Source organism: Haliaeetus albicilla, chromosome 13 (assembly GCF_947461875.1).
Source record: "Haliaeetus albicilla chromosome 13, bHalAlb1.1, whole genome shotgun sequence".
Taxonomy (NCBI): Eukaryota; Metazoa; Chordata; class Aves; order Accipitriformes; family Accipitridae; genus Haliaeetus; species Haliaeetus albicilla.
Genome location: NC_091495.1, coordinates 5,144,578 through 5,161,626, shown reverse-complemented (window position 1 = coordinate 5,161,626; position 17,049 = coordinate 5,144,578). Strand labels below are relative to the sequence as shown.

General features: G+C 45.1%; 1 protein-coding gene across 8 annotated transcripts in view; it reads right to left on the bottom strand.

Moving 5' to 3' along the window:
• The window catches only part of TOGARAM2 (TOG array regulator of axonemal microtubules 2), a 53,136-nt gene that overhangs the window by 21,991 nt on the left and 14,096 nt on the right, over positions 1 to 17,049 (bottom strand). For 5 of the 8 annotated variants that reach the window (XM_069799950.1, XM_069799954.1, XM_069799952.1 and 2 more), the window contains 9 exons: positions 13,046 to 13,178; positions 11,312 to 11,444; positions 10,259 to 10,558; positions 9,553 to 9,788; positions 7,795 to 7,967; positions 6,495 to 6,541; positions 4,445 to 4,635; positions 3,338 to 3,497; positions 1,965 to 2,138 (listed from right to left, as the gene is read on the bottom strand). In XM_069799950.1, coding sequence (XP_069656051.1) covers positions 1,965 to 2,138; positions 3,338 to 3,497; positions 4,445 to 4,635; positions 6,495 to 6,541; positions 7,795 to 7,967; positions 9,553 to 9,788; positions 10,259 to 10,558; positions 11,312 to 11,444; positions 13,046 to 13,178 — 1,547 coding nt within the window. The remainder of the gene's footprint in view (positions 1 to 1,964; positions 2,139 to 3,337; positions 3,498 to 4,444; positions 4,636 to 6,494; positions 6,542 to 7,794; positions 7,968 to 9,552; positions 9,789 to 10,258; positions 10,559 to 11,311; positions 11,445 to 13,045; positions 13,179 to 17,049) is intronic. The other 3 variants (XM_069799955.1, XM_069799958.1, XM_069799956.1) reach the window with 3 other exon arrangements.

The following is a 17,049-nucleotide window of genomic DNA, read 5'->3' as shown; positions in this document are numbered from 1 at the left end:
AGGACCCAGCCACCTCCGGAGTCACCCCCAGCTGGGCACCAGCTCCTTGTGTAAACCTGAAAATTGCACACACAGAGCCAGCTCCCAAGTCCCTATAGGTACCACAGCCAGCTTGCAGTTTCATAGTGCCACAGAGCTCACACACTGGGAGCCAGTGCCGCCCAGCGAGACTTGCTACCCCAGGAATGAGCTCCTGAAATATGCACATAACTCCCTGTATCACCTCCCTGTTACCTGGAGCACTGGGGAGAGAGGCACCCTGTAACTTTGAGGAAACATCTCCAGCTGCCCCCAGTGAGCAGCAAGCCTGAACAACTGAGTCCCGCTGGGCTCGGGTGAATCCCCAAGGAGCAACCACCAGGGAACAGTGATACCTGACCCTCTAAATCTGACAGTGCCTCTGTTTCCATTTACTTCAAATATTCTAGACAGCAGGCAGCTGAGTGCACACACATTTTAGCATACTATTGGGAAAGTAGTAGTTTATGGATTTTGCTATTTTCCAAGCGTTATGAATATTTACTATTTCAGAGGTACCCACTGGCTGTATTTTGAAGATGCTGAGGTGAAATTTATTTGTCATCAAATGCACTTGTTTGCAAACTGTGTAATGCCTAAGCTTTCTCTTGTGGAAAAAAGCAATTTCTAGTGTAGATAGTTGTGACAAAAAAGCCTTCCAAATGTGAACCAAGAATAAAAATATGTAAATATAGATGCAAATTGTTGGCAAACGCACTCTCTTGATGATAAATATACAAGGTATAAAAAAAATCAGATGACAAATGCATTTGTTATGAAACCTATTTGTCATCAAAAGCACTATAGGTCAAAAATTTCATGTCTTGCACTCAAAAGCTCATTTTCTAAAGTGTAGATGGAAACATCTGAGCTGTCTAAAAGTATTGAGTATAAATATTGCACAGAATCTAGATGAACTGCTATGGACTCTGTAGGGGTTTTATGCTACCTCATGTGTTCTACAAAATATGGAGGATGGAGGAACTGTAAAATCAAAAAAATATTCAGATGGGGACTAATTTGGATGTCACCAATATCACTCTCACTGACATCAGTGATGTCACTGCATGAGTATGTAGATATACACATCTATATTCAATATGAATGGAGAGCCATGTCAGGCTAGTTCTGGTCAATTTTGAAAATCAGAGTATCATCACTAGAAAAGAGCATTCAAAGTATCATTCCTAGCTCCCTTTTTCTTAACTCACACTACTCCGGATCATAACACCAGGTAGGCTACCCACAAAGGAGAGATGAGAATCACTATGGACTTGCTATCTGCTGTAGATTTATTGCAGGTAGCAAGCAGCCTGGGAGCACCAGGCAGCCTCTCCTGTATGTCATCTGCTACACACAGCCACTGTGTTTGGGTGGGGTGACAGAAGAGGCACTGCTTGTTCCCAGCTTGCATTGCAGGCGGTGGAATGAGAGAGGCTAGAAACCATTAAGCACTTTTAGGTGCAATAGCATGATTGTACCAAGTCACTAATTTCCATGCAGAGACAACCCTTGCTGTGATAGCAGAAAAGCTGGCTGGAGAGCCAGACAGCAGCACAGGCAGAGGGCCAAGATGGTGAGTGGCTAATTGATCATGGTGGTACGCATATGTGTACAGTTAGCACACCCTGCCAGACTTCACCGGAGCTCAGCCCTGCACTTACAGCTGCCTCCCAGCACCAGTGTTATATTTTGGACTATCGGTATGGGCAAAAGCTAGAGCTTAAGGCTTTACCACTACTTTATTCAGCTAAGCTTTCCAATGGATCTGTAAGCACTAAGTGCTCCAGTATCACCAAGCTGGAGTGGATCCAAAGCAAGTTTGCTCTCAGTCCTCAGGACAGGCTTTGGACCCAAGATCCTACGTGTAAGTTGAGGAATGAGGCAGTTTGTGCTCCTTGTGCAAGGAAAGAGCTGATGTGGGGGCTTCAGCGGAGGGGGCTCACCTGAGGACTTGCGTGGGAATCTGCCACGCTCTCTGATGACGGGGATGCTGGGCAGTGAGGGCCTGTTGACCCGCTTCCTCAAGGCACTACCAACGCGCTTTCTGCGTGCATTGCTCATGCTGGGGGAAGTGAAATCTGTCCCATTGACAGGCGGTAGGCCAAAACCTGCAGAGGCTGAAAAGGACCTTGTAAGTGAAGAGTGCTGGAAAGGGTGGCTATGGGCTTGGAAAGGGCTAGAAAACTTGCTGGAGCTGGGTAACATCCCTTTGTTGTCCCAGACAACTCCAAGGATGAGTAAGAGTTGCATTCTAATGTGGGACAGTGATCACAGAATCATAAAACAGTTTGGGTTGGAAGGGACCTTTAAAGGTCATCTAGTCCAACCCCCCTGCAATGAGCAGGGACATCTTCAACTAGAGCAGGTTGCTCAGAGCCCCGTCCAGCCTGATCTTGAACACCTCCAATGATGGGGCATTGACAACATCTCTGGGCAACCTGTTGCAGTGTTTCACCATCCTCATTGTAAAAAAGGTCTTCCTTATATCTAACCTAAATCTACCATCTTTTAGTTTAAAACTGAATGCAGTGATGCTTTCCCTAAGAATGAGGAAAACTCAGTACTGCTTGTCTTTTGGTTTCCTGTTTCAGAGGCTGAATAGGGAAGTTACATTTCTAGGGGTCCCACCTCAGCACTCCTCACCAGTACTTCACAAAATAATAGCAAGAAAAAGAGCAGATAACCTTGTCATTGCCCTTGGGCTGAGTGCTGACTTTTAAGTTCCCTGCCACTGCACTTGTGGTAGCGCATGCAGCAGTACAATCAGAGCCCATCAGCTGCAATTAAGTCAGCAACGCTGCGTGCTCATGTGGGTAAAATATAAGCACTGGCTAAGGGCTCCAGCATGGCTCTGCAATGCAAGCTCCTCAGCAAGGAGTGGTGTGAGCAGGATAATCTGTCCTATCACGTGAGAAAGGTCTTTTGTGTTTTAATTAGAAATGGTTTAATTTTGTTTCTTCCAAGTTGCACCTTGGTTGAAAAGCATTCTTTTGGACTCATCCATTCACTTTTCCTGGAGGCTACTCTCAATTACAGAGTCTGAAGCCCCAATGTAGTTTGCAAGACAAAATTGTCTAGTCTGAAAGACTTTATAGAAGGGGGGGAAGGTGATATTCTGTGACTGACTCAGTGTGGGCCACGGGCAAGACACTTCATACCTCTGTATTTTCCTTTGGAAAATGGAAATAAATTCTCTTCTGATTTCCACTTAGATGCAAGTGTAACAGCCTTCCGGTCTGATTTCATAGACACTTGCACCACTATGCAAATAGCAAGCAAGTGAACAAAAAGGCCCACAACTATAGCAACCACTTACTTTCTTCGGCTGCATCCCCAGGGTCAACACTCTGTGTAGGGAGTTGCAAGGACTTTTTCTCTTCTCTCTCTTTCTCCTTCTCTCTACGCAATAGCTCCAGCTGTCTCATTCGCTTCTGGTGTATTTTCTTCTGAGCTGACTTGGACAAGGTAACATGGATCTAGTTGCAAAGGTAATACATCATGGAGCATAAAGAGAGATACACAAAGCATATACAACACCTCATCAGGAACACAGTGGTAGAGCCTCATAGTCTTTAATGCAGCTCCATATACATCGCAACAGTTTCAGAAGAACTCCTCCTTTCCTCACTGTGGCATACAATTACACCCAGTGATGTATAACACTTTACTACTGTAACTTTCCACTGGTCCAAGATACTGTTTCTCAATCTATGTCAGGAAGCCCTGCTTGAACAAAGAGAGTCAGGAATGCTCCAAGATGTATGAAGAGCTCACATGACCAGTAAACAGGCAGTTCAGTTCCCTCAGGCCAGGGTGGGGGAATAAAAACCATCTGCAATAACCAGCAATGAGAGGTAATTTGCTGTTTCTTAACACTCACAGCCAGTAATTGCAGCTGCTTCTCACTTCCTTGCTTCTGAAGGACTCAGCTGCTCTCTGAGAGCATGAGTCCAAAAAAGGAGTCATGTGAAAACAAGTTGGAGAAACATTGGTCTTAATGAATAGAAAAATTGAGAATGAGAGGGCTGTGAGATACAGCAAGAAAGGTAACCAAGGAAAATTAAGCTCTCCCATTTTATTTGGCAGCCTTGCTTACACTCAACGTTATAATCTTTGCTTCTGTGCTTCCAAGCATGCACTTTGCACATGTTCGCTGATGTGTAACTTGCTCTGCCATTCAGATCTGCTCTAAATTGGCTTTTGTACATACAGAATGCTTCTTGCATAACTTTAGCACCATCTCCCAACCAGCGACTTCTGCACCAGTGAAAATACTCAAGCAGTTACTCTGCAGCTTTCAAATGTATTCCCAAGAGAATCCACTCCCCGAGGGAGGAAGGTTATGATTTTCAGTGACATTTTGTGCTAAGCACTGAACACTCACTGAAAAGGAAGCCTGCTCACGTCTGTCCTTAGCCCTTACCCTTCCATTGCTGTCCTTCAAGTCATCGTCACTCAGAAGGGGAGCACTCATGAGATGATCCATCTTCTCGGCCTGGCTGAGTGGGAGGCCAGTTAACTGGGGCACGGGTTCACATAAATGTCTGGGAGACTTCATGCCACCAACAGTTTGATGCTGGAGAACAGGCAAGACGGGTTCCAGAGTCTGGAGCTCTAATAAGACATGGATATAGTTTGTGTATGAGAAGAGTGAGGTACATATGACCTCTCCAAACAGATGGAGTACTACCATACTGCACTGGCAGCAGAAATGACATTACTCTGTTGGCCATCAGACTCAAACCTACTGCATGATAAAGGCCTCAGCCCTTGGCTTCTGGTGAACAGCTGTGTTTGACAGAGAAGAGCAGAGAGATGGAGATTTCTCTTGCCAAAAAGGTTCTTATCTGTTCCTATCCATTCTGATTTTAGTAAACATCCTCTTCTTCCTAGTTACTAAAAGAACTCCTGCTTTTTAATAGTTATATGCCTTTGTAGAGTAAGAATCAACATTTCCTCCTTTTTGCTGGAATATTTTAGAGGACATTTAGAGAAAAGCTTAGGATTGCTAGAGTGTTACCAAAACCAGAATTGTGTTCTTGAAGTTAGAGAATTCATTCTCCCCAAGGAGTTTCATTCTAAATTGTAGCAGATCAGCCCACTTTCTGGGCAGCCTGACTAAAGGCCGATTTTCTTAATGGGAACAGCACAGTGCAGCTCATTCTGAAATGTTCTTCAACAGAGCTGTTAAAACTCAGAGAACTAATCATTCCTTACATGGCTTCACAGATGATAAAATCATGTGATAGCCAAGCAGTAAAAAAGGAATAACTTTCTCAAAACAGGATTTTTTTCCCTGCAGAACAGTCAGATCAATAATAAAAGAGAGAGGTGGTTTAACAATATAGCTCATTTCTGGTCCAGAATGTAACCAGCAAAAACGTCACCTTACTTACTCAGCAGTACTTGTCCCTAGTTGCATTCAGCATACTAGCTGCATACCAGTAATAAAGGAATCATTCCTACAGGGCATGCCTGTTATTTGGCAGAACTAACACTGAGCTAAGGGACCAGTGGATCTTATGCCTTTTTCTGCACCAGCAAAATTATTTGTTAAATTCTCATCTCTCCTATCACTACAAACCCACAGATGGCAAAGGGACAGCAACAGTGTTATTGAGGTTTTCAACTTAGAAGTATTGGCTGACACAGATGCACCAGACACCACATTTTGTCTCACAGAAGTCTTATTACTAGTAATAATGCAAGGTGGGGAGGGGGGAGAAGCCAGTAGGCATCTCCTACCCCAGCCTCAGTTTGCAATACTGACATATGCAGATAGACTAGGGGTAAAGATTTGTAATCATAAAGCTAGCATATGTGGTTTGAAGTAAATGAGTTGCACAGAGGAAACTTCAGTTCATTACTCCGCATTTAATTTAGGCTTGTGCTTTAAGAGGATGGAAAGCTCAGATCCTGCATAGGCTGGATCCTTTTTTAAGTCTCTTTCTCTGTAAATGGAAAATTCACAAGGACTTCCTATCACACAAGGTTTCACTATTTCTCCCAGTGCAAAAATAAGCAAAGTTGATGAATCTACTTTAGATCTCAAAGGGTTTGGTTCAGAAACTGCACCAATGGAAGGTTTTCTCCTTCAAGTGTAGGAGGAAGGAGTGGGAACATTTCTCATTTCATGTGAAATGCCTCATTTTTCTCTAATCTTCATGACATTAGAGAGTGTGCAGGGGGATAAAAGGTATGAGCATGAGGTAGAGGAACGTTTTATTTTCCTACTGGGCATTTCCAGGGCCCCAAGGTACCCCTCCAGCTCCTATCATTCATAACTCCATGCTGGAGTCATTTTCGCTGGATCACCAGAGCACATTTCCCAGTGACTGGGTTCTGGGGGAGCCGTCTGAGCATATCAAGGAATTAAAAAAAGTTACAGGATGGTTTTCAACCAAACTTTCACAATGCCACCCATGGGTCAGGATTCCTATTGTCATTTTAGGACAGCCATGCCTTGTACCTACCTAGAGATTCAAGGGTCTTCTCTTCACTGTTGCTGCCTGATCTTGGCCTTAAGAGAATTGAGGATAAAAGAATATATGAAGAGATAGAAAGAGAAAGGGGGGATAGCATTAAAGGAAGCAAACTTTCTTAGCATGATCGTTCCGATGAAGGAGCAAATGCAACCCATAAAACCAACAATATGCAAAGTTGATTAATTGCCATTAAACTTTCAGTTGCTGGAGTCACACAGAGCTCATCAAGCTCCAGCTGAAACACAGGAGTCATTCTTCAATTTGGGCCTTAAATATCCAATTTTGCTGTCTCTCCTTTTGGAGATAAGTGGCTCACTGTTACATACACCCTTTCTGAATCAGCAAGAGATGTTAAGCCAGTCATAAGTCTGTACTGTGAGCAGCTACCTTTATACTGCTGCAGAAGCCTGACTTTGCCTGGTCATGACTTCAACTGATGACAGGATCTTGGTTACACATGGTAATACCACTGCTATCTCCTGAGAATAATATTACACCTCCCTGCTCTTTCAAGAAGAAAAAGGTTTTTTCCAACTCACCTGGTAAGTAAGTATATTCAGATTGTGCTTTAAAAGCCATGCTGAAGCTTTTAAATTGGAACTATATTTCTATGACTCCTTATTTATTGTTATAACTAGGATAAGGTTGACAGCTAGATTTCCCCGTGCATATCCAAGCAAATATCTTTCCATCGGTTACAGCCCTGTAACTGTTCTCTAGCAGCTTGCCCCCTTTGATCTTAAAACCATATGTAAATATTAAACATCTATAGGATTATACACCCATAAACTGAGATTTATCTGGGCTCTCATTTCACAGTGAAGGCCCAGACACGACACAGAGAAGTTACGACTGACATTTACAGAAGCAGCATCTGAATTTGCAGACAACTATACAATAGCCAATATTTGCCCTAACATATTCTTGCAGGTACAGAAATTGGCAGTCAAAGATCACACACAAAACCAGATGCTGTATTCAGATCCATGGAATACAGTTCCCAAATGGCACCACAAAGATTACAGAATGAATCAGTATCAGAGTCCAGCAGAGGACCTGCTTTTAAGGTCCTCTTAAGTCCTGCTTCCTCCACACACACCCCACCACTGCCCTTAGAGTGTATGATGTTGGTTTTGACATTGTGTGTATCTATCATCATAGATAAGAAAAATTGTGAATGCACAGAAGTTTGCATAAACATATTGGAAATCTGACTGTGAAAAACAACCTCAAGAGACAAGAAGTGTGAGGTGAATGGCATATTAGAAAGGCAGTCACCTTGGCTTACCTCATCTCCAGACCCTCTTGGAAAACCAGGTGCTGAGAGCTTGGGAGAGGCACTGCAGCGCTGCCAGGAGCCCCATCAGATGGTCTTGCTGATTTAGGGATAGGGGGAATCAAATCCACTCTCAGTGACTTCTTCCCATCTCCACCACTGCAAGGGAAGGGCAGTGGGGAAGCCTGGAAATAGTAGAACACAGTGCTCAGCTTGAGCATCCAGCCTTCCCCCTTTGATGTCACAAAAAGTTTAGCCATGCTCTTAGCTAGGACTTGGCAGGAGAAGAAAAGTAAAACTGATGGAGCAGCTTGGCCTAGGATGGGCAATGGGAAGAGAAGTGGTGAGGGAGAGACCATGTCCCACACTGTTGCCAGGTCTCTCCCTGCGCTCACCTCTCTGGCAGTGGCTGCATTCCCACCTGACATCTGTCTGCTTGGCATAAGGATGTTCTGGGGTGCCATTGCCTCTATTAGCCTTTCTGATGGTATGGGAATGGGTTTAGATCACTATCCTCTCGCTGTCCCTAAAGCACCTACCAGCCATTGCTGAACTCCAGCCAAGTCCCCACAAAGTCATTTTGCACACTGTCAAAACTTGCTTTTTTCAAGCCCGTAATTTTTTCTGCTCCTGCCCTTCCTACAGTCCCCAACCAGCCTTTTGGCCCAGATGCTAATGTGCTCTCAGGATGCTTGGTTCTCTCCAGCTCCCACACAATCCATCATCTCAAGCTCACTGTCGTTTATGAAGTTCAGCAGAGCTCCCTACCCTGCTGCTCTGTGTAGGGTCTCCCTACCTGCTGAAATTACTTCAGGCTCCCCATGCCATGCCTAGGAAGGGGGGTGCAGGGAGCAGGGGCAGACACATACCCTTCCTTAGTATCCCATCATTCTTGTTACAGCTAAAGAGCCAAATCAGGACCTGTTCAAACTCCAGTGAAACCAACAGAGTTAATGTGAGGGATACATTTGGCCCTGTATCTGCAGGGCTGAAATAAAGTACTCTAGCCTTTTATTAGGTATCCTGTTTACAAAAGCTGTTATTTATCTGCCTTCTCCTCCCTGCCATGGCAAAACCAAAACAACTGCAGCTTCTGTCCCTCCTGCAAAGGCAATTGAGTAGATGGGGTCTGGACTCCATTCCCCATGACTAGAATTGCCAGTTCCCATAACTTACCCCTGGGCAGACCCATGGGAGAGGATGAAGCTGCACCAAAGCCGCTTAACTCCAGAAATATTATTCAAGATAACTGTGCAGAAGGACATAGCTGTACAACTCAAAAGCTGAGGCAACCTAAACTTTAGTTTGGAGGACTGCCTGCTCCAGCAAACATCTTTTTCCATCTAAAACAGACAGAGCTGATATAAAAAGCCACCAAGACACTGGTGGGTCTGCAACAGTAACTGCAATGTACAGATGGTTCACAGATACATGTATTTCACTAACTGTAGAAGGATATGCTTGACCAGATTAGACACATTTAGTTGCTCCAACTGGTTGCTGGTGTTTTTTCAATCATAAAACACAGCACGAGCCATTAGAGAGCACAGAAACTATTTAAAGACCTCTTCTCCTACTGACATATGTCGAGGACATGAAGTCTGCAGTACATGTGTTGCAAAGACAGCCTGAAGCACGATGTCCGGCTGAACTCTTCCTTGGCTCAGCTGCTTCCCTGGGATCACACCACAGGAGAAGAAGATCTCAGAGCTCTACCTACAGGAAATAAACTGAAGATCCACCACATGTGATATGGCTTGGTTTCCTTACTTTATATCCTTTTCCCTCTGACATCAGCTCCTTGTTATTCCCATCACTGTCATCACAGCCTGTGGCGTTTTCCCCATGCTCCTGCTCTCCATTGCTCATCCTGGTGGGCTCTGAGAAAGGAAGGCTGTTCTGGATAGGAGACATGGGCTTGGAGGTTACCAGGAGCCTCTGGGAAGGTGACCTAGAAACTACTGGCTTCTGGGTAACCCCCTTAGGGTCACTGCAGTCAGTCAGGCCTGTAAAGTGGAGACACATAGCATAATAGAAGCAGCACTACAAACCTAAAGCAGCTGAAGCTAGATATTTCATTGGACAGATTTCTTAGAAACTTCTAAATAACTGCACAGGGAAATATGCTCATGCTGGCAGCCACTTGAAGCAGGCCAGTGGACAATACTTTCCCACTTCCACAGAGCCATCAGAGGAACACCCTGGTCCTCCAGGCTCTTGTCAGGCAACAGGGAGCCCACGGACCTGTACTTACACAGAATACGTCTCCTGCACGTACACCCTTCTGCTCCTCTCCCTGCCCCACAGTTGTACACCCTTACAGCAACAGGAGGGCTACACAGGGGACCGAGAGCCGGGCAGGTTATCACAGGGGGGCACGTGCAGGGGAGAAATGTTCACTGGGAATGTGTGCTAGCTCTGTAGGCTGGCGAAAGACCCTTCTTCCCACAAGAGAACATACAGGCTCCCACCTTACCTCTCTGTGAGGCTAACAGGTCCTCAGACATCATCCTTGTCTTCAGCTTGTCCTTGATCTGAATGGTTTCCAGGGCAGCACTGCTCACATCCCTCTCTCTGGGGTCCTGGGTCATGGCTTCGTGAGAAAGGCGGGAGGGAGAACCTCCAGCCCCAGTGCTGAGGTCGTGCACACTACCCTTGCTGAACCAGCCAGGCACAGGAGAGATCGCCCTTGGGTGCACAAATTTCCTAACTCCACCCCCATCCCATGAACTAGGCTGCTTCTTCATCTGGGTTGTTAATATGGACTGAAAAGGAGCTGTAGATCAGGTGAAAGGGAACAAATTAGTTAGTTGACCTCACATATTTACAATCAACACATCTAATGAGTGAGGCATTCAACTTTTTTTTAATCATTCAGAAGATCAGTTTGGTTTTATTTTTCATAAAACTAGCATCAGTTTAATTCTTCTGAAGAGCATTGAGCTAGCAAGCCAGGAGAGAGAGATTGAAGGCCCCACCGGTAAGAGGGGAAAAAAAGATTCCCATTTCAGGACTTGGCTTCTGTAAAGGCTACCAATAGACCCACACGGTGCTACTGGTATTTCTGGAAAGCATAAAGACATCTCAGCAAGTAGGTAGACCTTGCCAGTGTTTCTGTAGCACCATCCCATCCTCAAGGTCTGATCTGATGGGCAAGCAGAGGAAGAAGTGGGAATTTACCTATTGCAAGACCACACATGGATAGCAATGATAGGAAAAGAATTCATATCTCATTCCCATGCCAAATTTATAGCCAGTTGGGCCACAGGCCCTGTCCTGGCTGGCAGTAGTAGTGATTTAGCTACTGTTGATAAAGGAGAAAGCATAATGAGCTAGTGACAGAGATGTGATGCCATGCACACCACTGGAGGAGAGCAGGATCTTCTGCAGCTCTCTGCCAGCCACCTACTCTGATACAGAGCCAGCACATGAGGACTGACCTCCAAGGACCATTTCTCCCTGAAATCGGGGGGGGGGTGTCCATTTGGCTGAGACCACCATTGCATATTCAACCCATTTCCGTTCTCACCTTCTTCAGCAATCCAGCTGCTGCCACAAAACTGCAGGTTCGAATCAATGCTTCCACTTCGCAGAACTGTGCATCTGGGTTTGAACTTGGGAATGGTCCCATAGTAGAGAGAACCTGAGCCGTGGTACTTGGCCTTAAAATAAGGACAGTACAAATTACTCAGATTTGCAGCATTTGATATAGAGAGGTAAAAACAGACACCCTTTCTCCATAGAAAACTAACACACTGTGCTGGTTTTGGCTGTGATAGAGTTAATTTTCTTCATAGTAGCTAGTATGGGGCTATGTTTTGGATTTGTGCTGAAAACAACCTCAGTAATACAGGGATGTTTTCATTCCTGCTGAGCAGTGCTTACCCAGAGCCAAGGCCTTTTCTGCTTCTCACCTCACCCCACCAGTGAGCAGGCTGGGGGGGCACAAGAAGTTGGGAGGGGACACAGCCGGGACAGCTGACCCCAACTGACCTGAGGGATATCCCAGACCATACGATGTCATGCTCACCATATAAAGCTGGGGGATAAAGAAGGAAGGGGGGATGTTTGGAGTGATGGTATTTTGTCTTCCCAAGTAACCACTAGGTATGATGGAGCCCTGCTTTCCTGGAGATGGCTGAACACCTGCCTGCCCGTGGGAAGTGGTGAATTAATTCCTTATTTCACTTTGCTTGCGCATGCAGCTTTTGCTTTACCTATTGAACTATAGCTCAACCCATGAATTTTCTCACTTTTACCTTTCCAATTCCCTCCCTCATCCCACCAGGGGTGAGGAAGCAAGCGGCTGTGTGGTTCTTATTTGCCAGCTGGAGTCAAACCAGGGTACATACCAGTACTGACCAGCAGTCCTGACCGCTGCAACTGTCAGTTTGACTTTAGCCTAGTCTGCCTGGGGAGGAACCGGCATTCCAGCGCTATGACAACGGAACGTTCTACCAATTTGCATATGTTTCCGTTAGTGGCCCATCCAGGACTACAGGAGTTCTTTTCTTTCCTTTCCTTTCAAAGGGTAGGCAACCCACAACAGTCTTTAGGATTTGGCAATGTCTAGTAAGTAGAAGCTTTCCAAAACTAGTTTGAAAGTCCTTTGTTTCTGTAATTCCCAGTCAATTTTGGGTTGGGTTTTGTTGGGTTTTTTATTTCTCATCACAATAAAGAAAGTATGAAGACACAAACAATGAATCACCAGGTGTTATACTAAAAGAAGGTTTGCACTCTGCATTAGATGTCCCCAATATTCAGTGGGCTTATTTGATTACTGTATTTGTATGATGCAAATTGTCCATCCAAACATTCTCCTTTTTTCTGCTTCATTATTACACAGGTTTATTCCCTACTTTCTTTACTGCAGAGACACTCAAAACCAACATAAACATGGCCTGCCTCAAAAAATTTCTCATCTTGGCTGTTCCTGAAAATTCAAAATTATACACAGCATGTTTCCCTACCCCTTGTCCAGACCAATATCCTCCCCACTACGCAGCCTCTGAGGCTGGGCTCTCAGCATGAAGATACACTTGTACAGCATGAAGAATAGCTGCTGCACTTGCCAGCGTCTCCAGGGTCTCGTGATCAGCGCTTTGAATGCAGGTTTTGTACACGCTCTGCCTCCCTGAGCCGAGCAGCATTCCTGGGAACTGGCACGGCCGCTGTAGGCGAACATCTTCCAGGCAAAGGCTGCAGGAACGGGATTGCAACAAGCCCTGGATGAAGAAGTCTCCAGTCTGCTGCAGCCCTTCACCTGCTGCGAAATCATCTTGTGTTTCCATGGCAGGGGAGGCAGTGGGCTCTTTGCAGATAAGAGTCTACTCGATGTGCCGCTGGTCGCTGGGCCTGATACAACTGCTGGTGGGTTTCCCAGCAGCATCAGGAGCCTATATGGAAAAATAACACTGCTAGTGCAAGTGACAGCCACCGATCCCTGGCATTGCCCCGCATACAAGGGTTCCTGCATATGAAACTGCTCAAGTCAGGTGGTGTTAAAACAGCATAAAAATACATTCAAGCTACGCATTTTCCAAATCCTGTCAAAATCATGGCCATAAAGTCCCAATGCTGGAGGAAGACTGCTGTTGGCATAACGGGGGAGACATAACTCCGCCCCAGCAGCTGTTCTCCCCATGGCTGTATGAGCATGGCAGCAGAGGCAAGTGTCTCACCGCACCCACTGCTGCTGGACCCAGTGCAACATGCTGGAGTTGTTCCCACTGAGCTCGGCACTGCCGCTGCAGCAGGAGCATCATTCCACACATTTGATAACGAAGAGTTTTAAGGCCACATTGGACTTGCCCCAAGAGCAACCAAAAAAAAAAAAAATGGGGGTTAGAATAATTTGCTCCTTTTTAATACAAATGTACCTGGATTTTAGGGGGGGGGGGCACCGGGCTAACAATACTGGAGACTGGTGTGTAACCCCTATTCTCTAGCACTTTCCACCCATCTGCAAGATTTTTTTCCATAGAAAGGGATCGGTAAGATTTTATCACACATCCATTAGTAATTCTGAGCCACAATTTAAAACACAAGCCAAATACTGCCAGATCTGCCACCAAGTGGGAAAGGAAGGAGAAAAGCAGTTGAAACAACTGCCCTTGTAGCTAAATTGCCTGCATTTATAGTGTTGCTGAGTTACCTATAGCACTTGCAGCACCTCAGAAAGCCTGAGGCTATGGCATAACGCATATTTAGAGATGCCAGCTATCCAGAAACTATATGCCACGCTCACATCAACAAATGCACATCCCACAGGACCAGTGGAGTTGTAGACGGTGTTATAGTGCACAGGTATATGAAAGTAAAGGAAGTTTAGGCTTAGCCCTTCAGGTTAGTGCTATAGCAAAACGTGACACTCATCAGCTTCAGTCCCTGCAGTCTGTTTCCTTACCAGTTTGGTTTCTTTCACCTCAAAACTCTCTATAGAGATTTCTTTTCACCTTCTGACAGACTTTAGTCACTATACAGGGCTTGGGCTTCCTTAAACATATCAGCCCATTTCTTGTGGCCTAAGTGAGAGGTAAGAGGGGATTTTGCAGAGCGTGCCTTAGGATCAGAGGTCAGAATGGTAAGCCAGCAGTAAAATTCCTATAAACGTCAGTAAGTACAGAAGGATGCCAGTGTGAACCGCTTTTGAAAATCCACTCATAGGTGCCTCCAAAGCTCTGCAAACAGAGCGACTATCACATGGTTGCTCAGTGCAGCCAGAAGGATGAATCACAGACACAGTTCAGTTAAAGTATTACAGAAGGAAAAATGCCTCTGCACTCAGTGGAAGCAAAGGCAGGTCCCTATTAATTTGTTCTGTAAGCTTAAAACAAATAACAAGGAATGCTGTACAAGGACTTGAGGTACCCTGCTATCAATCAAACTTACAATCAGATAAAATGGCATCCTCAAGCAAATTTTAATAGAAATTGTTCGTATTGCAGCAAAGCCCTGTGCTGCTCCACCCCCTGCCCAAGAGATTTAACTCTGCTCAAAAGCTATCAAAGCATTCATCTGGAGTAAAACAAGTGATTTTAGAAAGGCTGGAGTTAGCGGAGACAGTTAACCCACTTCTGGCTTTCACTCTTTTTGTTAGTCTAGATAAATTCACAGAGACAGCTTAAGGTCAATGAATGAAGGTGCTTGGAGAGCTTTTAGAGCCTAATTCCCATTACTTTCAACAAAAGGCAGGCACTAAATACCCTTAAAAATACAAATATAGGTCTATTTGGACTGTACTTTAAAACAAGGGGTAGAGGTATCATTGCAAGTGGGACTAGGACATAAAGCAGGGATTAAGGTATATTTTCTTTGGTCTCATTGCATAGGATGAATATCTAAGAAATATGCCAGCAGCAATTTTGCCTGGTTAAGATCACCTCCTAAATGAAGCTGAGCATGTCCCATTGCTTAAGGTATTAAAAATGCCCAAAAGAAAGCAGTAAGTACCAGAAATTAATGTATCCTGTAGCTAAAACAGAGGCTGCCTCTACCACTGACTTAACCCTGTTACACAAAGTCAGGCTCTCCATGCCTCAGTTTTGTTCCTCTGCCAGTCTGTCCTACCTAAACGCTAGCATGCTATAAAGCATAATTAGGAAGGGCATTACTTATGGCACCTCCATGGCCACCAAAGACTTGATTACCTAAATTCAGGGCATAGTACCTAATTCAGGCCAGCTACATGATATGGAAAGCCCCAAATGTACAGCTATATAGGGCCACCCCTTTCTCCCTTGCACTGAAACCACTGTAACCCAAATGATAATAGCAGAGCAATTTGCCTGCAGCCTGGGGGAAGCACTGGGTGTGCAGGATTCATCTTTTGCCACTGTTGATAAGAGCATGGAAAACAAGCTGGTGCCATTCTCTGTACAGAGGAGAACAGTAGCAGTGGTTTGCTGCTGAGTGAAAAAAAGTGTTAGAAAATGGCTTTCTGAAGAAGAAAAAATGGAATGCAGATGCATTTGAACAGCTCCAGGCCCTGGTGATGTTTCAATAGACAGTAACTGTACTCCTTGTCATCCTTCTGCTGGGTTAATCAAAAGGAAATGCATTCTTTGGGATTTTCAGCTTCTTTGGATCATTAGCACCCAGTAAATGAAAACAGAGATTATTTAATGCTATCATTACTTTCGTTCCCAACTAACAAGCTGTTTCTCTGGTGGCTTCCCAACACAGCAAACATACAGTATTGTTATGTGAAACACGCTGATTCCAACAACCCTACAGAGCCCGTCAGGATTGGAGCCACTGTGGAGGTTGAACCCAGTATCTCACCAGCCAGAGGCTAGTTGTGAGGATAAAATGGAATTGGAGTGATGACAGTTGTTTGGGGTTTTTTTTGGCCAGAGGATTTCAGCTTGCAGGGCCATAACGCATCTGTAGTATGAAGTTTTTATGTAGAGTAAAAAGCCATCGCCCAGTGGACCTGGGCAGTTTCCCCAGGCCTGCAGGAGAATCACGAGGCAGGTCCCTGTGCTACTAATTGCATCTCTCCCCACTTTTCTAAGTTCTTGGTGTCAAAGCCACTTAGGTTAGACACACAGGTCACAAGAAGTGCTCCTGTATCTTTCTGCGCAATGATCCAAGCAAGATAACACAGCCAAAATCTGTTTTCTCTTACCATTTTGAGGAATTTCTGAACCAGCAAACTTGCTTCCTCATATATTTACTGTGCATGGCAAGAAGCACAGACAAAAGATGTAACGTGAAAAGCATCACCCACGTGATGCTCTTTTTACAAGTTGTGCCCTCAGCATTCATTTGGAAGATCTTAAAAGTTCAATGTCCCTATCAAAAGCTCCTACAATGGCTGCTTCTCAGCAGAGCCAGGCTGCTCAACCATGAAACAAGAGTTACCACAAGCAGCAGCTTACCCAGGGCAGCAAATCAAGAGTTGAGAATAAGCTGATCTGAATGCCAAACCTCATTAGCTCCTTCAAAAAGCACTTGAACAAGCCCTCATTCCAGCTCTAATGAGGTGTTGTGCTGGACACCACGGTTATTTGAGTACTGTACACAAGTTTGCTCCCACTGAGGTCTCTGTTAGAGCTGTGGCCCAGAGCGGTTGTTCCCCAAAGGTGGGTGATTGATTGCTCTGTGGGCTCCTGTGACTGCCAGACACAATGAGATGAGAAGAAGCCAAGTACACTGACACACCTTTGCCTTGAGCATAACCCAGCCTGGGCCAAAAGCACTGAAAGATTTCCCCTCCTTATCGAGGCACTTTGAAGACGACCCTGAAACTGCAAGATGCTGAGG